We start from the raw sequence: 25,733 nt of genomic DNA, 5'->3' as shown, positions 1-25,733 counted from the left end.
AACCCAAGCCTCAGCTTGGAAGGACCAAAAGCCACTGAGTGCTAACAGCTGCTTATTTGGGGATCTCTGTAAGCAAGTATCTGTGTTTTGAGAAGCAGAAGTCACACCTAGAGCTAATGAGCGTTGCTGAGGCCAGTCTCGTGTGGTTATTCTCATCAAGTGGCTGTGGAAGCTGGGTTACTCTCTCCCCAATTCTTTGCCCATCTGAAAAATGGTCAGCGTTTAGAGGCTGAATTCTGTTAGCTATCCAGCGCATCTGCTTGCTGCTTATGCGTGGAAACTGAGCAATAATGAATGGGGGAAAAAAAAAGCAGCTACACTCCTCATCTGCTTGGTGACTGCGTACGCTGCGCTGCTTTGGGAACTCGGTGTGATGCAGTCCCCACCCCATCGAGGGAGGATGGAGCTTTCAGTTTGGAGTGCCTATAGAAAAAAAATCGGGGTTGTAGTATGCTTAAAACCCCAAATTTAAACACTTCTTACAAATTGTTCACTGTATCAACAGTGGTTGATGGGGGGGGGACGGGGGGGAAGGTAGGGAAAAACTTTCTCTACAACTTCCCTTGAACAAGCGCGTGCCCCAGAGAGGGCATTGCAGTCATGCATGGGCTGCTGACAACTTGGAAAATAAAGTTGTTTAGCTCATGTAAACAACAGAAACCTGTGAAATACAGAAGTATTGAAAGTGGTTGGAAGCGCAAGCTCTAGAAGGGCTAGCGGAGTGTTCAACTAGTCCTTTTTCTCCCATGTTTATTTTAACTGTCCTGCTGTGAGACTAAAATTCATCCACGTCAGGGCACTTAAAGCTGATACTGGAACCACTGCAGCTTTAAATCTGTCACTGTCCTGTGTAGAGGGGAAAATAATTTGCAAGGACCTTTACAGTTAATAGAAATAAAACGAGGGGCTTCTGTAAATGTGTGAACCTGATCTCGTCGTGCTACAGTCTCTTCTGCTTTGAGACGGTAATTATGTTTGCTAAGGGAGTTAAGGGATGATGGAAACTCTAGCAGTAGATAAAGTGTTTCTATTTCTGGCACCTTGGGGATAGAGTATCAATTCACCACAACAGATGGAGCAAAAGCCCTTCAAGTGCTATTGTTGAAATAACTTTGAGACCTGTCATCTGCTAACAGATACTGTTTGCGAGCCGGCACTAAGAAGTTTCAGGTTGGTGGCGTGAGATCCTGCCAAATGTCCGTCACAGCTGCGGTTTAAGTAAAAGCTGACGGGAAAACAAGGTAGGTGAATGGCACTCTGCACGGGAAGGAGGGTTTGTTGGAAAGAACTTTCTCTCTCGTAACATTTGTAGGGAAAAATTGGAGCGGAGAGACTGTGATTTATAGTTTAGCTTGTCTCATCCTTACTGTGGTGACAGGTTGGTTTGAATTGTTTATAATTTTGCCCAAACTTAACTTTTTGGTCAAAAAATACTGGTGTGTTTTGTGTGTCTGCTCAAATATAATGTAAAATATAAAATATATTTAATATAAAAATATATAAAAGCTCAGCTAAGTAGGTTAACTGTTTCCATAACCGAGATTAGGTTGGGGAGGATTCTTTTTCTTCTGTTGAGAAATGAAATCCTATAATTGGTTCATTGAAAAGCCCATGAACATGATACTGAGTCGTCCAGAGCTGCTGATTAGCGTGTGTGAATCATGGGAAAAGTAAAGCCAATTAACATACCTTTCATATGCCAGCTGGGCTTAGATGCATCTTTAGTTTTTGACCTTAAACATGCTTCTGCTGGAAATGCTTTTTTTAGTATCTAACCTATTAATAATTTAGTTCAGACTTATGACTACAAGGGGCAAAGAAATAAAATAAAATAAACAAAAGAAACCCCCCAAAATCCCAACCAACCAAACCCAAACAAACCAACAAAAGCCCACCACAAACCAAACAAACAGCTGGCAGAGCTAATGGATGCATGTTGTTTACCGTGAATCACTAAAAAAGAAAATCAGTTATGCTAAGAATGAAGCTTAAACTTGTTCCAGTATTAGGTGGGAAGGCAATATTATTAACTATGGCCTATTAGGACAGCTGTTTATTTTTGTTAGATACTGGAGAGTCTACTCATTTGTTGTTTTCTGCCCTATCATTTTCAAGCATTTGATAAAGCACAAGCGTCAGTTAAAGCTTTTCTCATAATTACCACATTCATGTCCCTCTCCCTATAGTTTCTCAGATAGTGAGTATTAATTGTTATAGGCAGCACATGGAAGCAATAAGAAGTCTCTAGTTCTCACAAAACTGAGGTGTTTGCCATTCTGTAAGAATTGGCTGAAGGCTGTCAATTAACAGAAAACTTTTTGAGGGAATTGTTTCTTAGTCTTTTAGGCATCACTTGCAGGGCACTCAGAGAAAGGCAGAGACGACTCAAGTGTATCCTTTGGACTGATTCTGCATAGCGCTGTACTGTGTTATCTAAGCATGTAATATCAGTCTTATGCCTCCAAATAAGAATTTTCTATCTCTCCAGGAAAGCAGGGTGAAAAATTGCATTCAATGGGTGCTAAGCTGTCATGCTGGAATTCATACAGCAAAGGTGCTAAATCTCAAGTATTTTCTGCAAAATAAAGTATTTAGCTATTTTTAGTTCTTATCGAATTGTTTACTCTCCTCGCAAAGGGCAAACAGCTGAATCGATACCTTCTCTCTTAATTTTTCAAGTGCTAGCTCAACGGCAGAGAAAGCAAAATTCCTTGAAGCTATCTGCCAAACATTACAGAGGTGCATGGAGTAAAAAAGTAAGTGAAATGGGATTATATGAAATATGGGGAAGGAGGAGACTGAGGTACTTGTAGGGTGTTGGTGGGAGATTTTGATGACACCAGGGTAATGTCTTTTAGCTTTCCTGTGTGAAACGAATTAATGTTAGGATTCACCATAAAAGTAATCATCTCCTGTAATATCCTAATAAGACATATTTCTGTCTAATGAGTGCTGTTTGTTGAGTTCTTTTAGCTTGAAACAAACCCATAATATGCTACATTGTGAGACAGAAGGTAGGGTTTCTTGGAGATGGACCTAGATACTGTGATTCTGCAGCACTCTAGTGTCCCTAACAAAAATCATCCAGTGCATGTTTGGAAGAAGAAAAGCCGGGAGCCTGAGAAGCAGATTGCTCAGGGTAAAGGACTAGAAAATTGGGCTTGATTATTAAGACCTGCTGTGGAGTAGCACAATGGCATTTCAGAAAGCTGGCTTCTGCTTTGAAAACCGTTACAGTAATTTTCCATCCTTCCGTTACTAAAAGCATGGGAAACAGGTTTCATCTTTAGGTTTCTAGTGAGCGCTGGACCAGAATCCATCTCGCTGTGCTGTAGTTTAGGTAGGATGATTAAGATGTGACTGCCCTCTACTTCGAGCTTTCCCAGGAGTAAGGTGCGTAAGCTTTACAAAACTTTCCCTGTGTGAAATTCAGTCTGATGCTGGTTGCTTCTACCGTCCTGTATGTTGCTTAGGGTGTTTAAAAGTCTGCTGTAGGTGTCTCGTGAGCAAACATGTTGAATTGGGGAAACTACGAAGCTTCTTTATTGCATGCAAAGTAATACAAAAGTAAATTTACTAGCTTTAATGGAAGATTTATACAGAGCTATGGGAATACTGTAAAGTTAAAACAGTGTAGCCCAGCTTACTGCAGAGGAAGCATGTCTTGTGAAAACTCCTTCCATTGCACTGGATTTCCTCAGCGTGGTACACTGTCTTTTCACAGGCACCACATTTGGCTCCACCTCCCCAGTTCGGCATCCTTATATGTGAAGGGTAACCTGGAAAATCAAATTACATAAATGAATACAACAGCAAAAGTGAATTATTTTAAACAAGACAGCTTGATTTTTTTTTTTTTAAATTACTTTTTTTCCTCCCTCTCCAGTCAACTGCTATTGCATATCCGCAATATACTACATACCCATGCGGTAGCAGGAATGCATCCTATCCGTGGGTGAGGGTGCTAGCCTGGTGCTTTGGGGGGGCAGAGACAGTTTAAATCCTCTGTCCTGTGTGACCCTCTTTTGTAAACAGGGATATTCTTTAGCTTGGCATATTGCGATGGTAAATATGTGAAGTGATTGTGAGGTGTTTCAATGAAAAGGTGCCAGGATAACTCAAACCTCTCCTGGAGAAGTGGATCTAGGATTTATTTTCCAACAAATAGTCATTTTCTTTCAATCCTGCCCTCGCCTGTATCCCAAGTGTAGCCTTTTCCCCTCTGTTTTTGCTTTATGTGTGTCGATCTGGTTTTGCGAGGCAATTTTTAACGGAGGCTAACACACACTTTAAAGCTTTACTGGACTTTAAGCAAAAGTGTGGACAGTACTTGGCATTAAATTTTTTACAGAACAGTATTCTACCTAGACTCTCTGTTAAGAGACAGCATATAGTACTATTTATACATCTCCAAAGCAAGTGCTAGTTCATCCAGTGCCACATGAGCTTCCTTGGTGACATGTATAAAGGTAATTTTCTGTGTCAGTATGATGATATTCTATACAATTCACACCTGGAAAATTCCACCTTGAAGTTTAACAGACGTACGATGTTGCTTCAGAGGACACTTTAATAGAAGCAAGTTGTTTGTTGCTTTTCTGAATTCCTCCTAAGACAGCTGCAAGATCACTGTGCGGCACAGCCATTACAAAGTAATAATAGGTAGGTTCCTAAGGTGCTTAAAGCATGTTTTTCATTGTCAATTGTTTTTAAAATCTAAACATCGGAGAAAAAAAGAGTCGTGGTTACTGTTCCAGTTCTTGCTGTTCCAGTTATTGTTGAAGTGACTTGCCCAAGGTCACACAGGAGAGCGGTGTCGGAGGCAGGAGCCCAGCGTAGGTCGCCTGATGGCAGGCTCAGTAAGTGCCCTTCCTGGTGATTGCGCTATCATGCATCTGAAACAACCCCAACCTACGGTTTGCCCTTCTGTTTTTTTGTTTGAGTCATCGTTTCTGGAAAGACTGGGACGTCATCTTGTCACCTGCACATCGTATTATCGGGTTGTTCCAAACTCCTGGCACAGGCCTTCCATCTCCTTCTTGGAAAACCAATCACTTTCTTATTATAGTTCTTTCGAAGCCTGCTTGTGCTATTTGTGTTTGATTAAATTTGCCATAAGATACTCTTAGCATTCAAAATCCTTTTCTTGGTTGAATCAGGCCTGCTACCTGAGAATTTTATTCTGAGGTCAAGTGAGAGAGAGAGAGGGGAATTCATCACAGCAGCGATGTAACATAGTTGGTATTTTCAATGCTTGCAGTTTAGACTAACATTTTACTGTGTGTGTACATTGGACACTAGTGTCCCGTGTTTATTGTCATCTCAGCAACTTCTATACTGTATCTTCTGAATTTCAGAGTGAGATGAACAATTTCTACATGCCACCTCTGCAAGCTGAAACTGAAGCTGGAGGGAATTATTTCTGGCAACTAATGCTAAAAATCATGCAATGCTATAAAAGACATGTCTGTCCAGCAAAAGGAAGGTAGCATAGGAGCGTGTGCACATGCTGAAGCGACAACACTGAAGACATAGCAACGTGGGCACGTTTTAACAATCGGTGTTTGCTAACAATGCAGATGCCAGCATATCCAAACATCTCCGCTTTAGTACTGTGGGTATTAGTATGTCCTTAACCCTGTATAATTACATATTCACTGTTGTGACTCTTACTTGCAGTAGACAGCATACCTGTCATCCTCATGCAAGATCCAATCTCTCCTTCTCTTTGTGACACTGATTTATGCTCAGCTGAACAACCTCCCCAGCTCAATCAGCCTAGTCCTTTGCTGTCATACAGCAACGGCATCGTTCATCTCTTTCAGACCCTGTTGGTTCTCTTGGGAGGCTGTTCACGAGCCGAACTGCTCTGACAGAGAACAGTAATGATGCAAAAAGGAAAACTCTAACCTTGCCTCTAACTCTGCTTATCTGTAATGTAACGAGTAGGAAGCAAAAATCTGATGTAGCTGAAATAAGAAACAAAAATAACTGCACGCAAGGAACAGACTATGAACTTGGTCCCTTCTTACTCAGTGAAGGCTTTACTGAACAGCGCTGTTAAAATCTTTTTTCCATTGCTTTTAAATGGGAGATAACGGAACTGAGAGAAATCTTTCACGTAGGTAAAATCTTGTTGTCTTATTCTGCCATTCTGTAATTTCTCCTATTTTTGAAGTACTTATGTATCAGTGCCATTTTTTTCTCTTGCAAAAATAGCTAAAGTAATGCTTCAAACATTTTAAGGGAAGGAAGAGCGACGGGAGATAAAAATCGGTTTTGTGACACTTTCTTGAAAATTAAAATGAGACTTCTGTGTTCACAATACTCCCTTTCAAATCAAGTTTCCAGTCGAATCCCTTCCCAGCTGGAGCAGCACCGATAACTGCCTGGGAGAAGAGCGGTTTGTACCTCCGGTCTCTATAAAACTGCTTCTGCTGTTTCAGTTCCCCTCAAAAGCACACCAAGCATCTCAACCTGTGGCAATGGGATACTTGTTGGAAAGTAGCTCCAATTACATCATTAGCTGAAGGAAAAAAAATAATCTCTGAAAAAGTCTGATAATGCGTGATAGTAAACCTTGTGCTGTTACAGGCTGTGGTTAGAGCTCTTAAAAGGACCATTGCTCCTGAGGCTAATTATAGTGACATGACTGGGCATGCATACACTTTTTCCATGTTTTTTTGGCATCACCTGATGGGAAGCTGTAGGAGAAAGAAGTCACAGTAAAACTTTCCCATAAGGATACCGGTGTAAGAATGGCAGCGTATGCCGTGATGTCTGCGCTGGCTGCCTTAACGGCTGGGTGAGGTACCAAGGCAAGTCCGTGCTCTTCGTGTCCTTGCTTTATTCCTCTCTCCGAACACTGAACTGCAGCGGCCATCCCTGCGGACGCTGCCTGTGCAGCAGTATTACCACGAGCAAGTAAATTCTACAGGGTATATGGCATTCATCATTTTCTTCTTATCTAAATTATAACAGTGGATAAAGCTCTATCCTTACAAGATGCAAATAGAACTCGGTCTTCTGTTTGTCATAAGAAAAAATATACCCAAAGTCTTAATTTCACTTAATTTCATTAGGTTTCAGTTTCCAAATCCCCTTGAATTGCCTGAACTTCGTTGTCTTAATCTGGTTAACTTGCAGTGACTGCTAACCACATGGTACTTCTCACATTTTGGTGATCTACTGGGAGATAGAGTGGACCCATTCTAAATGTATGAAACATGTGACGGAGAAACTTTGGAGCATTAGTGTTGCGACACGTTGGCAGGCACTCGCGGTACTGTTAAGCTGGAGGAGTGTTCTTGGACTTGCTCTAATAGTATTCAGCAGCTTGTATCGTTCCGCTTCAAAATGCAGCTACTACATGGAGTAGAATTTATACACACTAGATGTGCAGCCAAGGATACGTGCTTCTCGTTATTTAGAGCTTGTAACACTACCACATAGGCTAGCCTCGGAGCAAGGAAGCCTTTGAAGTGTTTCTGTGCTCTGCCCAGGCATGAAAAAATGTGAGCTGTCTTCTGTTGTGCTGTTAGTCATACCGTACAAATCTGGATGTCACGTAGCTATCGCAGAGTGTGTCCCGCTCGAGTCAGAGTGCTATTGATAAGTATATAATCCAAAAATATATTTAGATCCATTGATCTAAATGGGAAGTGGATGCAGTACTGGCCCGATGAAGTTGTGTAGAGGAGTAAAAGCCAGCGCTGGTGCTAGATGGTGTGGTGCAGGTGAAAACGATGTTGAAAGTAAATCTGGTGTTTCTTAGCTAAACAGGAGGTTTTCCCTCCTATATGCTTATGCGTTTGACAGTCTAGAGCTCAGGGTCATATCTGAATGGACTGCAGAAGTTGCGTTTTGTGTGGCTGGGAGGATTATTTCAGGGTGCCACATGTGCTACAGGATGGCTTTGAAGGGGATAAATGGAATGGGAATTGTCGGTCTTCGTGACCACCGGTAGGAATGGTGGTAGGAATGCTGAATGGGGACTGACAGATAGGATGTGCTTTGCATCGCGCTCTGTTTTAGACCCAGCTAGCTGTTTGGTCTAGAATCAGTTGAAAGTATAAGAATACTGATTCCTTACCTAATAAATAAACAGTAATAATTAAAATTAAATCACTGTCTACGTTGAAATGCCAGTATCAAGGCTACGTTTGAAATTCTTTTCCCAGCTGAAGTCTGTGGGAAATGCCAACGCAGGCGGGACTTCATTCTGGTATCTAATCAGAGCTCCGCTGCTGACCTGTCCTGTGACCACCAGTGACTCATTCGACTGTCCTTACTGTTACCCCGCCTCACCAGCACCTTGGGGGTGAGAATATATAGCTTCCTTTATAAAAGTAGCAATAAAATGCTGCTGTGGTTTTTCTCTTTCTCTGCAACTAACACTTACTGTTAGGTTTTATCTCGATGTGTCTGCGGCGTAAAGCGCAATTCCTGCCACTGCATCTCCAAAAGCCTGAAGGTGTTTTTGTCAAAATCCAATCCATTGCAGAAAGCGTTCTCTCTCAGCAGAATAGATTCACAACAGAGAAAACGTTTGTGTTTGAAGATTGAACTCATTTAAGGAAGATGCAGTATTGTTAGGTATTTATAATCATATTTCTTATATTCTGATGCATTCAATGGACTATGGATATAGGTAAATTTTAAGTTTATTAACATCATACATTTACCCTCCACCACAATCTCATTATATGACTAGCATTTTTCCTTTATTTCTGCAGTAAACAAACACACAGATCAAGGGATGGGAATTTCCACACTGACACAGGAAAGTAAATAGTGATTTTTTTTCATTGACACCGGTCACTCTAAGTTACACAAGCCCTTTTGAAACAAAAGATTTTAAGTGACTTGATACGAAGCACGTGATGTGCAAAGCTGATAGAAAAACCCAGACTCCTGTGTCTGAGTCCTTTGCTTTCATCTCTGTCCTTCCAAATTACCTCTTATTTTCTAGCGTAGTAATGCCACGTTTCTTTTAAAACTTCTTGATGAACACTTTTACAGAAATTACGATTGCACCTTCAAAAACTACAATACCCTGATGCTAGAACAAGGTACTCGGCTCTGACTTAAAAAAAACGAACCCCACCCCCATACTTGCACATACATGCTCAGAGTTCAGTTTGATTCACGTGGCTGTGCAAAACTGCATCCTGCTGTAGAAATGACCTGTTCCTTTTTCCAGACCTAATCCTGGGCTATCAACTTTCACTTTACCTCCCACAAGATCCTTCTCTAAATCCTTATCCGTGCACTAAGTCTTTTAAGTGCCAAGCAAAACTGTTAAGGACTGTGAAACGGTGCCGTGATGATTGATATCAGACAGAGAATTATTTTATCTACATACAAGGCTTTATTATTCTTTGAAATAATTTTACCTTTAGGTAGAAAACTTTTCAAAGTAAATTTTTTTTTTTTTAACTGTTGGTGCTTTTCTGAAGACTTGACCAACCGTGCTGTCTTTTAATGCTTGCGTGATGGATGTGGGAATTCTTTGATCCTGCATTCTTACCTAGCCATTTTCTGTTGAGTCTGCATGGAAGTTTTCTTCTCATTTGATACAAAACCAATTGGTCACCGACATTAAATATTTTGAGGGTTTGGGGTTTTTTTTTTTTTACTTGTAGAATACTTTTCTCTGCAAAATTATGAAAGCACGTAAATTTGTATGCTTTAAAAAGTGTATGTACAAATTACTTGTGGAAAACATAATTCTGTAGCTTTCTAACAAAATTTTTTAAAGCTTCTGAAACTTCTCTTATCCAGTCTTGCATATAGTCAAAATGTGTATCTCATTAACGAGGATGCCCACAGCCCCGTTGTTGTAACACTAGTAGCTACTCAACAGGCTGAGAAACCCAGAAGAATTTCTCTTACCGGCTGGCTACTCCAAACCTAAAACACTGCTCTCAGCTCCATAGGACTTGCATTTCTGTACTATACCTACATCTATTTCTTTGTCAAGCAACAAGCTGTTTCTACCACCTGTTAGGAAAAAAAAAAAATAAAAATACCCAAACCCTTATGTCAGAGTCTTGGCAAAACCCGATATACCGTACTTACCGGAGTCGCTGGATGTTTTTCCCTGTCTTCTTGGGCCTCGAAGGGTTTGAACGTGAGGGATTCCTGCGCTCTTTTAAATGCAGTGGCCGCCGCTGTCGGCCCTATAAGCTGGGAGGGGAGGGGAATGAGAGAGAGTTTCAGGGATCTGAGCAATGCCATTGCTATCGCCAAGCTGAAAATAACCTCTGACAAAAGCCTGGCATTTTGTCCCCTTATGTCCACTTGTGAGTAGGTGGACAACAATGCAGCCCCTCAGATTACACCTAGAGGGCATTCCTAACTGCCGTCTAATAGATCAGAAATAAAGATTAAAGTTTTATAGTTGCTACTGCATTGCTTGAATGTGAATCATAAAACAACAGTTCCTGAAACGAGGATTTAGTCATAAATAATCACATTGCCAAAAGTAATCTACCAAAATAATTATTAAAAAATCCCCCAAACAAACCTGTTTGTGGGAACCTCCGGAACTCAACAGTTTCAAACCAAATAGAATTTCATTCTGCAGTTCATGATTTGATAGATACAACTGGTTTGTCTTTTAGGGTTCGGAGGATTACGCTTCTCACTCTAATATTTAAATTTTTACTGGTTTTAGGCATTAAGATGACTAGTTAATGTGTATAACGTTTAGCATGTCTGATCATTGCAGCTGCATTTGCCATGCCTACCTTGGAAAAGGATGATGCTGCAGACATGTTAGAGATGTGGACAATAAAGTATAAAGCACTTCTTAAAGTTCACTTTTTACAAGGTTTTATTTTCTGTGCTTTAAAGATTTAGAAGCTAATTCTCATTTTCTAAAGGGACTTCAGCAACTTTGTTCAGTATCATGGACTTAGCTGTGCGTGAAGGGGCCAAGCCTTTACAGCCCGAGGGTTAAACACTAGGAGTCTGAAGCGGAGAGTCTGAACTCTGGGACTTTCATGGGAGCGTAAGGAAATTAGCTGCCAAATCCATGTCAGGATTTTAGGGGTCTGTTCACTGAGGCTACTTTGAAAACTCTTGGGAGCCTATAGATCATTGACTGTTGAGTCCAGCAAAAATTTTATAATGCAGAGACAGGTTCTTGTTGTCAAGCTGGAGGACTATTTTTCCCTGAGCAGGAGAGCTGGACTCCATCTCTCCTTGGTCGTTCTCCCTGGATAGTTAAGGGAACTCTTCTGCCGATGTCAGATAAGGCTAAATGCAGAGGTGACGGAGCAGCGTACGTGGTATGAACGTTTCTTGTAAGATGGCAGCGAGGAGGGGTTGGGGCAGGACTGAGCTTGTTGTTGGAGTACAGGGAAAGTGCTAAGCAGCTTGTAACCGCTTTGTGTTTGCAGCCTCGGTGATTTCTAAGTTAGGACCCTTGCCATTTGAGGGAACTGAATCTTCTTCACTGATCCTCACTCGCATCATGTACATCATGTACTTGGGTGGATTTGCACGGTAACCAACTGCAGGGAAATCTGTGGAGAGATTACCCCAAAATGTCGGTAAGTATTTTCCCTTTAGGTTTGTCAGAGAATTTAAGGGGAAAAGGCAGGGAACAACCTTCAGTTTCCTGGTGTTGGGTGTTGCTTCATTTCTGTACTTCTGTGCTACCCCGGATACTGTGTGCTCCCGTAAGGAAGCGAGTCTGGTTGAGAGGCTCTTTCCAGCTCAAAGGAGCAGTCAGACCCCTGTGGGTTAGTTGGCATTTCATATAATCCCTGGTCCGCTGTGGTTATCGGGACCTGAGACTGGAAGAACAGCCTCAAAATATACAGCTGGAACATACACATGGGTGAATTTTTATATTCCTGGTGGAGCGGGAAGCTAGTGTTTTCTGTAAATCAAAGGTAGGGATTAAAAAACACTGCTCCGAGAACTGGAACGCAGCATATCAAAAGCGAAGCGAGCCTGAGGATCAGAGGGACTTCCCTAGAGCTTGGCAGCAGAGCACATCGGGTACTCGGGTCACGCTCGAGGGTGGGTGACGCAGGTGGGAAGAGCATTGAGCTCAGCTAGTCGGAGCGAAATGCAAGTCTTCTGGGGAATAGGGTACTTTGAGCAGAGAAGCGGTAGCTTCTCAGCCCGCAAAATGAACAAGTTAAAAGTGCTAGGTGTTATAAAGGCTGCGTGAAAAAACAAGCAGCTGTGTTCTGACAGGAGCCAAGGGACACTAGGCAGCAAGTCAGAATATATGTTCAGCTTTTCAGAACAGAGCACCGTTTGTGAGAAAACCATTTCTCCAAGCCTAATTACTGTAGTTTCTTATTCCGTCAACTGCGGTGTCCAAGAATGAAAGGTTTGTAGTTTGTTTCCTTTATACTTCCAGAATTAAATTGATAGCATGTGTAAGGAACATCAATCAATTACCACTTTGGAGAAGGAAAAAAAAAAAAAACCCCTACTCACCGCTGCAGTAAGAATTCCTCCATTTTCCAGCTTTTATTCTCCTCTCTCTCTCATGCAGGAGTATTTCAATAGTGATCATATTCTGTCATGTGTATTTTCTATTACAATTTTGCATTATTAAAGAGCAAGCCAGTTGCGCTTTTACTGCGTTAGCTGTTTTAACTATGTTTTTTTATCCAGCCCAAGCCTGAATGTTGGGCTTTGCTAGCAGTTCTCCTGTCCTAATTCGGACAGCCAGGCACATTTCACCTGGGAAGGTAGATGATACACTATATTTTCCTTTAATTTGTTAGTTATTCCTTGTTATCTGAGTGTGAGCTGTATGAGGAGGCTTCATCTTTCTCTCTTTAGCGTAGCAGAGACTCTGCTGTACGTATTCAAATTCAGTTGGTTTAACTTAACCTGTTGGATATGAAATTGCAAGAGGGGAGAAACAACAGAGTTGGAAGGTGACGTTGATCTTTGCTAGAAAGCAGAAACTAACAGTACAGCCTCTGTATGGTGTAGGTATGCCCAGGAGACACGGGGCTCCCTCCTTCTAGAAGCCAGACCTTACGCGGTTTGCAGCGGTCAACAGCTAGCGCTTCAGTAACTGCACGCGGGATTTCTGCCACAAACTGGTTTAGATGGTTACAAAACCTTAGGTGAAATGTTACAAAAACCATCTCTGGGGCTTGAAACCTCTCCAGTGTCAGGACAACCGATAGAGTGTGTATAGCATAGCAGGCACCTGGCTCAAACTCTGAGTTTAATAGGAGAAGAGAGGCAAGGTAGTGAGTGTTCATCTTCAACTCTTACCAAGATTGTCTGTTCAGTTTGAGGCCCAAACCATGTAACTTCTCCTTTGCGACATCTGGACAGCACTTTCCAGAATGCTCCAGGGTGATAAAGATACTCTGAATTCCAAACTTCGTAACTGTGTTTTCCTCTAATTGTTGTTATTAGGAGATGTAATCTCTAGTGATAAGAGTTCAGAAGTTAGATCGAGTTACTTAAATCCCTTTCTCATGAAATAACATTTTCCCTTTCTTCAGAAGACAGACACCCCTGTCTGACAAATATAAGAATGAAGAGATGCCAGTGAATATACAATGTATTACTTAACTCAGCTGATTTAATTTGATCAAACAAAAAAAGTCAAAATGTGAGTTTGATGTAAGTTTAATCTGAACAAATTGATTTAAAAATACAGTATAAATAATTCTTAACTTATATAAAACTTGATTAAGAATTCATTTTTTGTTGTTTTATTTTTTTTTTAACTAACTTTACAAAAGAGCATTATTGAACATAGGAGCAAGACTTTTTAACTGTGGCCTTTTTGTTAAGACATAAAATATGTACACACTCACAGTACTTTTCTTTGTGCAAAATATGTACTGACTGATAGACTGTACCTTTCTGTACAAAGATAATTTCAGCTTACTTTGCATAGCAGAAAAGCAACACAAAACCCACTAGATACATAACTTTGTTGCTATAATACTTCAGGTAAACCTTTTGGAAAAATATTATTAGACGTTAACTTTCTCATTAAGAGCCAGGTTTAATTCTAAAGCATTAATTAAGGCTATTCCAGTATTGAGGTCTTGCCAATACATGTCCAAAACACACATTGTCCATCATACAATCCAAGATCTGTGCAGTGTGTTACCAGTAATTATGCCTGCTAACACATTCAGCAATTTGATATCCCTAAATTAGTCTTCTGACACTTCAAGTTTGCGTTGAGGAATATACAGAGTTCCTTGAGAGATTCTGTTGGTACCATCTGAATTTGCAGATAGCGAAGATACTGTGTTAGGCCCTCCTGGTGTGCGGAAGAAGTTTTCTGTAACTGTCTGGGGCTCTTGGAGTTCCTTTGGAACAGAAGGCTAAAGAGAAGAGAGAAAGTTACTTTCATTTGAGGGGAAGAAAAAAAAAAAGCGAATTCTAGTTTTAGGTTTCTACAGGATGTTAGCAAAATACTGTTTTCTCCTGAAATTTAAAAACTTAACAACTCTTTACTGAGAAGAATACACCTGTATTCCTTGATATAGCTATAAATATATATGTATAAAAAAAAAAATCTGGTTTCTTTAATCCCCTCCTATCTCCTTTTTTAACACAAACTGATCTTAGGCAGTACAGTATTACACAAAATATACAGAGAAACTTCCCGTGGGGAAAAAAAATACTCTTTAAAAATCCTCTACAATCTCATCCTATTAAAAAAAGCTAACATTAAATGCAAGAATTTTAGATTAGGAGAGTAACAAGAAGGAAAGATAAAGTAACAAATGGATAATTTGTTAATAAAAGTCATCTCAGATCTGTGCAAAATCCTCCCTCTAAACCAGTTGTCTCTTCACATCTTGTCATCTTCCAGCTGGCTCCACTTCCACAACAGATAAGATAATTGTTCTTCCTTTCTAACCTTTCAATTATATTGTACTTTTGCTAGCCTTCGCTGCCAGCTCTGTGGGCAGTGCTGATTTATAAAGATTAAAAAAAAATAATCTTTCTTTAAAAATTCTACCCGCTGTAAAGGAATTACTGCGCTATACTTCTCACTCACCCCATCGTGGTCAAAAAGTTGCAATATATTTTTACTTACCTTCTCTTCTTGCAAGTTCATGTTTTCTGAGCTATAGCTAACATTTTCTGGTTGTAAAGAGACTGGCATGTGCTGAAGAACAGGATTTGCAGGAACTTGCACACCAGCAGGTATTAGTCCTATGTGTTGCAGTGTAAAGTTCAGCACTGAAGAACTTGGATTTTGGGCAGAACTGGTATTGCTTGAATTGAGACAGGAGTTGCTCAGTACAGGTGCAGCAGCTATAGAAGTTGGTGACAGCATTATATTCAAGGGTGTTATTTGAAAAGCAGGAATGTTAACTGCTTTCAGTTCAGATGCTGTCACTGGAATGACACCTGCAACAGACAAATCAACTGATGAAGGGGATTAAAAATTGAGACTCAAGCCATTGCGTTGTGATTTCATTACCTCAGTAGGACAACTGTATGCCTATTTTATTTAATACTCACCAGCAATGGGTGAGCTGTAGGTAGTGTGCTGTAATGAACACATCCCAGCTTTCTCTTTATTAGAAAAGCCTGCTTTGTTGCCATGGGGGCACTGAGTAAGAGGAATAAGATAACCAGATGGAAAAAAAGTCTGAAAAAGAAACAAAGACAATACACCTTTACCCCAAACACATAATAAACAAAAAATAAAGTTTTTCTCCAAAGTTGCGTCCCCCTTGCCTTGTTCTTATTCCTTATCCTCCGTATCCCTAGGATCCTATATTCCATGTCTGTACTACCTTCTGTCTGGAATTAGACCCAACTGACTCAAGGACACGCTCTTTAAAATAAGACTGCCCTACTGTGCGGAAGTCAGCTGGCTCCATTTCCAGCTGATATCCTCAGTGAGGAACTGGAAATCCACCTGGGATTAACACAGTGCAGTTAGACTAGACAAAAGAGAAATCGTGATACTGAATACTTTTCTTTTCCCGCCCAGAAGAAACATCTGGACCCAGTAATCGTCATGTCACCTCATTCTTGGACTGTGTTTTTCATAAGACAAATATTGGAAGGAAATCCTTTTGCATTTACAAGTTCTGTTTTTGTCAACAGAACTGTTGTTTATTCAGGTTCTCTACAGTAGTAAGTCTTAACTGCAGTAATACCAGATTTTACTGATGAAGAGAGTTTCGTGTGATTCTGTTGTAAATCAAAGTATCTGAGACTAAATATGCACAGAGGACTGGGGAGGTATGGGATCTCAATGTTGCCTTCATGTACTTAGTCCTAGTTGTGATCTTCATCCCAATCGAAGCCTGAAAGTCACTTCATGTCCTCTTATCTGTGTACTTAATGCAGAAATAGAAGTCCTACATTCCTACAAAAGAAGGTTTTAAAAGCATACTAAAAATATCCAACCAAAGACAATCTATATATGTGTAGTTCATTATAGTTTTGTTTCTTTTGCAAAGACTCCACATGGTGTTTTCCCAGGTAATGGCAAGACATGCTGTGGTGTCTGACAAAGCTTACCTCGTGAGCAGGAATGGCAAATGCTACAGGTATGTCTTGTTTAGTTTTGATTTTGTCCTCATCTTCTAGAACATGGTCTCTTTTACGTTGGTCACAGCAACTTGCCGTGTTTTGATCTAATGTTTCAGTTTTGTTCTGTCTCTCTTCCTGGAAATTGTCCGTTTCGTGATTCATTTGTGAGCTACTGGAAGGTGGTCTTTCATTTTTCATGGATCCTCCCTTTAAAAAAGTACATACGAAAACAAAGGCAGGCATCGTAAGACTTCACGTTCTCAATTACAGATCTACAATGATATTTATACATTTTAAAAATTAGGAAAGCAAGCTTTCTCCTTTCTCCTGATTACCAAGTTTGTGCTATAAAAATTCCTAGGTAATAAGACAACCAGTTCCATGTTATCCCCTCTTGCTCCTTCACAGCTAGTGGATGTTTGACGCCACACGTTGTCACAAAACGCCGATAACATTTCATGACCGTTTTGGCAAGCACAATTTAAAGCAGCCTAGTAATTCACAGAGACACTAAAACGTTCAGCAACTGAGGAGCAGAAAGCAATCCAGACCCAGTTTCTCCATACGCATCAAGTGTATCTGAACCTCTTACTCTCTTCGTGTGCTGTATTATTACACCTACAATGATCCAACGTTAACAATGTACAACATTGGATAGAAATTGGATTTTGGGACATTCCCTGTCCAGCAACTTTTATGTGTCCGCTTTCCCTCCTAACACCTCTAAAACCAAGAATGCATGCCAGCCATTGTGTAAAGATGAGCAACCTGAACTACTCCAGAATCATTGTATAAATAGGTAAGTCTTGACATAATGTTTTATTAGTCAAAATAAAATAACTCCCATCTGTACACTCTGACACATCTTCTGGGAAATAAATATTTGGAGGGGGAAGGGAGGGGAACAAGGAGAAAAATACAGCCTTGATCCTAGGTTGGTTTTTCAAGGATATATGTTATATTGTATATTGTATATCCTGCCTGATGCTTTGCAAATACCAGCAAGATTATGTGATATTTGATATATAGATAAAAAAAAAACAAACAACAAAAAACCAGCCCCCCCCCCCATACATTAGCAAGCAAAACAAATGAACATCATCCCTTCAAGTGTAATGTTATTTAAAACACCTAAGCACACTTGTTTAGCAAGGAACAGCGGACAACTTCAATTTTGTCTTTTAACTGTTTTCTTACCCTCCAGAAGGGTGGGTATGAAGAAGAACACAAGATCTGGTCTTCCAAACGCCAACGTGGATACTGTTTCATACAGCAAAGGTTCTGCAAGTCTGCAGTACAAATGCTCTTAGAGTAAGCTAAAGGCTTAAGTGTTTACAAGATTACTCCCCTGGCAGGCTTCCTTACAATTCATTTACAAATTTGACAACATCTGGTAGGCTCCTAAACCACTTTGAAAACGAGTAGGTAGCAACATCGCTAAGCTATAAAATGGCATTTTTAAAATAATTTAACTTACCAGAGAAGTATCAAGGCTTTCCTCATCACTTCTACACTTTTTAATCAAATTATTCTCTTGTAATGCTTGTGATCTTTTAAGGCACCTCTGTGATGAAGTTTCTGATTTTATAGGAGGTCTTTCTTTAGCTGTCAAGGATTTTGTTGGATCATCTGTAGTCACCTGATTGTCCCCTTCCTCAGTGGTTGTTTTATTTAATACTTTTGAATTAATACTCTTAATTCCAGTTACATTAGCACATGGTAGAGGCTGCAACATGAAACTTGGGCTGTATGTCGTCACAGTGTGGGCTTGGGAAGGGTGCAGATATATTGCATACGAAACACCAGCAGGAGTATGAGGTAGTATTACTGGTGAGACTGAACTGTGGCTTGGAGGACAGACAGCCAGTGGCTGTGCAAGAGCTGGCTGCTGAGAGGGTGCTGCGATGCGAGGAGGTTCGGGCTTGGGGACTACCTCAGGTGACGACTGATTAGATTCCAAAGCAGATCTTGACAATTTCAACTCTTTTGCTTTCCTTAAAAAAAAAAAAACAAAAACGCAAACCAAAGAAAAACAAAAACCCACACACATTTTAATGCCTTTGTGCAGAAACGAATGCCCCGACAAATTATTTTCTGCAATACAAAGACTTAACATAAGCTTGTACTTCTCAATCCACTGACCAGAAAATAAGTGAAAAAAATAGCCTGCAGTATCAGGGGTTACCGTTCTTCGCAGACTATTGCCCAACTCAAACTAAGCATAGCTTTAACTTAATGGCCAGTGACAAAATAAAGCTTCTCACCTTAACACTTGTGCAAACTTACTTTGATTGTCCTTCCAGCTGATGTTTAGCAATTGCTGGAACCTGAGCCATTTTACTTGGGAGAGCTGATAAATTTTGATCAGTACCTGGTTGGAGGGGGAAAACAAAACAAAACTGTTAGTACATCAAACACAGAAGTTAAATTTTGTCTTGAGGAGACTGCGTTATTTTATGTGGCATACACATTTAATGAGAAGACACTAAGACTCCACGTTATCCTCAAACTGCAGCCCAGACTTGATTTGATCAATTGGATGGTAGCTTCCATGAAAACAACTTTAAAGCCTCAGCTCCTTTTTTTTTTTTTTTCCCTCCAAAGAGGCTACCTAACAAGAACATGAACATTGATAGGTAGTTGTCTGGCAATTTTACAGGATACAGAACTGCTTAGATAGTGAAATCTAAAGCAGTTTCCACAACAAACCAGGGTTAGGGCAGTTCATAGAGAAAGATACGATATCCAGAGAATCAGCTATACTACACAAACAAGTTTGTAGCCGGTAAGACATAGCACAAAGTCAAGATAGTGATATGTAAAAAGCAATATAATATTCTTCTTAAACCCCAAGCAGTAATATGCCACTGCTTGGGTATTTGGTGTGAAAGAGGAGGCTAGAGTTCCCTACAGTGTGCCAAATTTGGTCCAGATCTCAATGAATATATTTATTTTGTTGCAACTGCACAAGCTGTGACTGGATTTGGTCCACCAAACTGGAAAGAGTTTCTAGTAATTGCAGAGCTTACGCAGTGAGCAGTCTTGTAAGGCCTCAGATTTACAGGCAACATATATTTTCCCCATCTTGTCTATTTTTGACATTTCTTACAACAAACACATCTTAAGAAGGCATACCTGCCCACCCGCATCTCCTACGAGGAGATGGCAAGCCTGAATATTTAATGTAAGACTACAGCTGAGTTAAACACACACTTAGAAAAAGATAGAGAAATGTATTTTTCAGCTACTTACTTGCACTCATTTTAACTGGACTGGTTGGAGCAGATTGGATCTTTCTTCTGTCGTTTTCTATAGTTTTAACTAACTTTATTAGAGAAGGATGCCGAGTGAAGTTTTGCTTTCCTCTTGAAGGAAAAAGGTTTTTTGAACACTGCTCTTTGGAAGGGATGGATTCTGAAATAGGTGGGGGACAGCTTGTACAAGTTGTTTCAAGTTTTGTATCTAAAAAGCAGAAAAAACCCAAAAGAGTAAATACATATCATGTGCAGATTCAGTCATTAAAAGCAGTTATTTGAGCATGGCTTATAATCATCGAAGTACTAGCAGCAGCAAAAATGGAAATGCCAGAGTCTCAGTATGAGTACACCCACTACGTGGAAATACACACGGGTGTGCTATGCTGTCAAGGACTAAGGACAGTGATGTGACTAGTAAAGATTTTCTTAGTTTACTGTCTTTTGGTAAAAAAAAATAATCTAGCGGAGAAAACAATCAACCAAAATCATCAGCAGAACAAAAGGAAGTGACACACACACCTACCCTGAACATTTGGCAAGATGTCAGGTCCTGTCCACTTGAATGCTGGTTTTCTACCTCTCTCCTCCGTAACATGAACTTTCTTGATAAGCTCAAGGCTACTGAGAACATTTGCTATGTCATAAAGTCTCCTAATTTTGGCTGAAATAAAATAAACAAATGTAAAGTATAGCAATTCTGATTGACAAATTAACATACAGCAGATAAAAAATGTTGTAACGCCCTTTTAGCAGCTAAAAGGAAAAACCTTTATAATTTTTTTGCTAGAACAATTTTGTGGAACAGGTATTTATACTATGAAATAACACATCACAATATAAAGTTCATATGTAAAATAGAGTGACATAGATACAGATCTAGAAAAGAAAATACTGCTAATTAAGTATATTATGCTAAATATAGAGAAAAAATTTTCAAAACAAGTTGGGTTCTGTGCAATGCCCAAACCTATACGAATTCTGGGGTGAAAATAAGTAGCTTAAAAGGCAGGTACATAATGCAATGGCGAACATGGGAACTAGGGGGAAGAGGCACGCTAAAATCCAACAGGATAATCATCCTGTGTATTCTTAACTGTTTTCAGGTTGAACTATTAGGGAAAAATTTTAGGCAGCAGTCAAATTACCAGTGACTTCTGGACTGCAAAGTGAATGTGATTAGGCCAATGCTTCTGCTACTGAAAATTTAAAGTCTAGTAAGTCATGGAACTCGGGACTATGCTTCTTAACCAAGAACAGGGTAAAACATGTGATACCTGAAATACAGACATATGGATGGAATGCCCTGAAAATGCTTTTATTGTGAGACAGACATTACAGAGGAAAAAGAAAGAATAAAAATGAATTAAAAACCCCTCTACTGACTACCCACCCACCCTCTCTATGTTGCCATGAAGCAGTGGAAAGGCAATTATGAAGTGAAACCAGCAAGGAGCAGTTTTCTTTTTGCATAGATACAATTCCTTAAAAAAAAGCAATGGAGTCTGCCTGAGAATCAAGGACGGGTGTAATTTTCAATGAAACCCACAATTAATTCTTGGTCCCTCAAGAGCAGGCACATTTTTTATTATTATAGACACATAGGCCTAGACCTAGAAGTACCTTTTCATTTGACTGGAGAGGGAGATGAGGAAGCGTGCAAGGAACTGAAAACAGGGTAAAAGAATGAAGAAATAATTGGCAGTTACAGCATTGGGTTTCACTTCCTCTCACGTGTAAGTTATTGACAGGACTTTTATAGAATTTATTTAGATTTCCAACAAGTAAGTTACATGACCAGAACACAGATTTGCATGATTCTGGGGCATCTTTGATGAAATGATGCTGCAATCTTTGACAGACTGCTTGAGGAAAGAGAAAGGGAAATTGTTACCAAAGAGCAGCCTTGTGATGTTACTTCAGGAGAGAAGATTTAATGGACTTTTTCTCTTACGTGGTCATTATGTATCAATGACTATGCACAAGTGGGTCCCTGTTAAAAACTCTGCAAGGTGTTTAGTGAGCTTTTGGAGGCTCAAATGTATTTATGGCAGGAAAAAGATGGTGGTATTTTACACTGTATAAACTAGCATTGGAATAGTTCATTTAGCTTACACTTGATATTTTACTTACTTTTAAACTTGCTTTTATCTAAGTCTTCCAACTGGTCTTCTCCAATCAAGATTTTAGCAGCAACTTCAAGGCTTACTATTTGAGGAGTCGATACGAGAAACAGCATCACAAATTTCTGACTCATCACTCGTAACGACTTGTCTTTCCTGCTATTTACTGATGCTGCAGCAGACAGGAGAAAGGATTAAAGTATTAAGTGACACACCAGCTACAGACGCTTTTAAAACACTGAAGAAATTCGTCAGTAACAATTATTATAAGAACAAACAACACAGCAACTAGGCAGGGCCGCTGTGGACGCCAGAGTTATGTTTCTACATGGCAAGAATCAGATAATAAGGGGAATACCAAGTCTAACTACAAAGAAGAGAATGCTACTTTTCCACCTGTATACATTTCCTACTGTCTGACAACGTGTAGTCTTAAAGATGCTTAACTGCAGGTTATACAATGAATGCAACAATCGTTAATTAACATTTCTTCCATGAATCAAACCTAAATTAAAAAATAAATTGAGTAATTTATACTTTTGGCTTCTATAACATTCAATGGTAACAAATCCTGCAGTTGGACTGTATGTCGGGTATGTTTGATAGTTTCAGCCGATGCCCCCTTGTTCTTGCACTGTAAAAACAAAATACTTGTGTAAGAATTGAATGAATAAGAGAACTGAAAGAGCACAGAGGACTTTTTCTCACCACAAACAGTTGTGGTGCCTTTCAGGCAGTTGCATTTCAGAAAAAAAAGTCCAATAAATGTTTTTTCCAAGTTCATAGATACTTATCATTAAAGCACGTATTATTCTTGGCATTATAGAGAATTATTACCAGCACGAAATTCCATTCCTGGAAGCTCAACAAAAGACATTTCTGAATGCTCATTTGAGCCAAAAGATCTTGCCATTTCTTCATTTCTTTCACCATCGAGATCAAATTCATGCTCATACTCTCTTTTCTTGATCATCTGAATTTGTTGTGTATATTTGTTTTCTTCTCCGACTTTTTTCAAAGCCTGCAGGGTTTTGGAGAGATTATGTCGCCCGTGCCAAGCATATCTGTTTTTGGCAAGGCGGCTCACCATGTGTAGGCTCTCTAGGACGTTCACAATATCGTATATGCGTCTACGTTCAACATCTGAAAAAATAAAGACAGACGAACATGGTATCTCTACTACATAAAATATGTTTCGTCAGACATTTACCTAAAACATGGTTTGCACACAGAAGGGATCAGTTTCCTGTGCTTCCCCCTCCTCTTAATACACTTCTAAGCCATTTTCGCCAATTCCTCGTTACAAAGGTTTCTGAAAATAGCCCTCATAGATCTTGCCAGCAAGGAAGAGAAAACAGTTCTTGCTTTAGATATGGAAGGACTTGCTTTTCCACAGTTATACTTGGTTTACAGCATTCCTTAAGAAATAAAACTTACTGTTGCCAAAAGAGCCATTAGATGGGTTTCGATACAGCTTTAAAAAAACCCAAAGCATTTTTAATTATTCATTGCATTGATTTTAGATCCTCTCACTAAATAACCTTGGAAACTCATGGTAGACAACTGTTTTGTAACTTGTTTTTATACGTTATTAACACACTGTCCTTTTCTCTTTTGTCTGTTAAATTCTTGGTTTTGACTAGGCATTTTCTAAAAGAGATGTTATTTTGTACAAAGTATAAATAGAATAATTTTGTTTAATTTGCAGTTCATCCCTCTTCTGTGTCCCCCAACATATTCTGAAGATATAACACCAAAAAATTTTATAGCAGTCTGATTTATAATGATTATCAGTGTTATAATCTGTAGAATACTGTAATTTCATAACTGATAAAAAAAAGCTTCAGCTTAACTTAGCAACTTAGGCTTTTGCTAGATCATTGGTGTGATACAAAAATAGTGATATAAAATGAGCAAGTTAAGTTATCATAGAGAGTAGAAAGTAGTTTCTTGCTTTGATGTCATGATTGGACAGGAAGTTGTGGGTTCAGCTTGAGACACTCTAGTTCCTGCCACAAAAATCCAACCCCTAATCTTAGCCATCATCTCTAGATCCAAAAACCTGCAACTGGTTATCTGTGGTGTCGGCAATAATTTAGATGTTTAATATTAAACAAAGTTCAGAGTTTCTCAATTCAGTTCACTGAAGAAACTTTAGCTTTTTAAAAGAATTGATCTAAGAATGAAGAGTTTAAAGCCGGGTTTAAATAAGTTTTAGAGTACACAGCAAGCATTCAAAATTTTACGGAGCAAAAACGTACTAACACAAATGGTAGGTTATTGGCACATTTGAATGAAGAACTATGTAATAGCCTATACGCCAACTTACTAAGCTCTTCAGCTACTTCATCAAGGCAAATGTAATTATTCTCTGCAGTGCTGGGGTAATCAGGATATCGAGCTAAGAATTTATGACACAGTAATCCCAGACTTTTCTCTTTGCGACTTGGTTGAGATTTTTCATATTCATCTCCCGATAAGTGCTCCTACACGGGAATAAGAAAAAGAGAATTTGAAATTTCTGACAATAGGTAAACGCAGGTATTTAACAGCTTCACTGTGAGCACTGTCAAAGGCCCAGTGTTCTCCCTTTGTCCCCAACAGCTGTGGAATAAAACCAGCAAAACATTACCTGTTGCATGTAACTAGACAATATCCTTACTTATATTTGGTAAACACTGCAAAATCAAAACTTTAAAAAAGTTGCAGTATGTTAATGTATAACTTTTTATACTGAATAAACAGCCTTCAGCTAACTTTTTTTAAAAGTAAATAAAGACGACACCTTTACAACATACCTGCAAACAGTGTTTCGCCTGTAGGACCTCCCTTGAGTTGTTTGACAGCTCCCTTCTCTGTTCTCTGCTCCTGATCTCAGGACTAGCTGCGCTAATCAGCATTTTCAGGTTCGAAGTAGGCGTCCATGGATCTGCTGGAAGGATTTCTTTAGGTTTTGGGGGTGTGGTTAGCGGCTGACAGTCGGGCTGTATCTCTGTCAATATGGAATGTGAGGTAGCTGCTTGTTTCAGAGGGGTTTTCAACATGCTTCTGTATGGCTCGGAAGAATGATTTTCCTACGCACCAAGAAAAAGAAAAACCGTGATGTTAAAAACCAGAAGCACTGCGATCCGTGTGTTGGTAACAGGCAAAGCGGGATAGAGATCCACGGCATTTTTTGGGTCGCTCGAAGTCAAAGCTTGCGGTTTTAACTCTGAACCAGCGAACCCCCTCCCTGAAACCGTTTCTTTGACGGTGCCTTCGGGTTAAGGCCCGGGCCCCGTGGTCTCCTTGAGGTAATTTTCCTTTTCTTTCCCTCTAGGGAAAAGACAGGGTGAATGTTAATCCGTAGCAGAAAGCTGTAAAGAACGACTGAGACACCTTCTTATTAAGGAAAAAGAGCAACCGGGGAGCCGGGAACAAGTTACTGCTCGTCACCAAATCGGTGGAGAAGGGTGTCCAGGTAAAGGTTTCGGTACTTTTGTTAAGGATAAAAATGGCAGTGACGGTAAAACGCTCCCGATGACGGCCAGCCGACGTTTTTCACCCCCCTTTCGTTCCGACTAACGTGCTCGCCCACCCGGGGCTACCGCAAACGGCTGGGAACGGGTCGTCCCCCCCCCCCGGGGGGCTGTCACCGCTCCCGGTCCCCGTCCGCCCCCCCCCGAGACAGCGGCCCCCCGGGGGGGTTGAGGGAGGGGGCTGCCCGCTTGTTCGGTTTGCCTCCGGAGGAAAGCGAGACGGAACCGAGCCGTTACCTTGTCGCCGGTCCCCATCTCCCCCCCCGCCGGCTGCATTCTCCCGCCGCCGCGCAGCCTCAGGAGGTGACACCCGCCGGTCCCGC

At 40.1% G+C, this 25,733-nt stretch overlaps 2 protein-coding genes and 2 long non-coding RNA genes across 4 annotated transcripts in view; 2 read left to right on the top strand and 2 right to left on the bottom strand.

Moving 5' to 3' along the window:
- The window catches only part of CSRP3 (cysteine and glycine rich protein 3), a 15,268-nt gene extending 5,086 nt beyond the window's left edge, over positions 1-10,182 (bottom strand). Inside the window, exons 1-2 of the mRNA XM_052811072.1 lie at positions 10,081-10,182; positions 3,648-3,779 (exon numbers count right to left, since the gene is read on the bottom strand). Coding sequence (XP_052667032.1) covers positions 3,648-3,759 — 112 coding nt within the window. The 5' untranslated portion in view covers positions 3,760-3,779; positions 10,081-10,182. The remainder of the gene's footprint in view (positions 1-3,647; positions 3,780-10,080) is intronic.
- LOC128152621 (uncharacterized) lies at positions 1,152-16,743 on the top strand. Its single transcript, XR_008238717.1, has 3 exons — positions 1,152-1,241; positions 16,443-16,532; positions 16,632-16,743. It is a non-coding gene; the product is annotated as an uncharacterized LOC128152621 (long non-coding RNA).
- On the top strand, positions 2,453-8,315 carry LOC128152622 (uncharacterized). The gene is made up of 3 exons (XR_008238718.1): positions 2,453-2,554; positions 2,680-2,739; positions 8,181-8,315. It is a non-coding gene; the product is annotated as an uncharacterized LOC128152622 (long non-coding RNA).
- Positions 13,918-25,733, bottom strand: E2F8 (E2F transcription factor 8). The gene is made up of 13 exons (XM_052811071.1): positions 25,648-25,733; positions 24,691-24,966; positions 24,222-24,378; positions 22,730-23,035; positions 21,903-22,064; positions 20,296-20,433; positions 19,768-19,977; positions 18,802-18,886; positions 17,993-18,509; positions 16,504-16,722; positions 15,490-15,619; positions 15,059-15,375; positions 13,918-14,336 (listed from the first exon to the last, which is right to left on the bottom strand). The coding sequence occupies exons 1-13, from the start codon at positions 25,684-25,686 to the stop codon at positions 14,163-14,165; spliced, it is 2,730 nt and encodes a 909-aa protein (XP_052667031.1). The 5' UTR covers positions 25,687-25,733; the 3' UTR covers positions 13,918-14,162.

Source organism: Harpia harpyja, chromosome 16 (assembly GCF_026419915.1).
Source record: "Harpia harpyja isolate bHarHar1 chromosome 16, bHarHar1 primary haplotype, whole genome shotgun sequence".
Taxonomy (NCBI): Eukaryota; Metazoa; Chordata; class Aves; order Accipitriformes; family Accipitridae; genus Harpia; species Harpia harpyja.
The sequence above is the reverse complement of the archived record's forward strand: the minus strand, read 5'-3'. Positions and strand labels throughout refer to the sequence as shown.

Bases quoted from the DNA above. Each gene is read 5' to 3' on its own strand.
- E2F8 (XM_052811071.1), bottom strand. From the start codon at position 25,686: ATGCAGCCGGCGGGGGGGGAGATGGGGACCGGCGACAAG. The intron at 15,376-15,489 runs GTGAGTATTAAA...TGTCTGTTGCAG, and splicing joins CTACAGCTCACCCATTGCTG to GTGTCATTCCAGTGACAGCA. The intron at 14,337-15,058 runs GTAAGTAAAAAT...TCTTCTCTTTAG, and splicing joins TGAACTTGCAAGAAGAGAAG to CCTTCTGTTCCAAAGGAACT.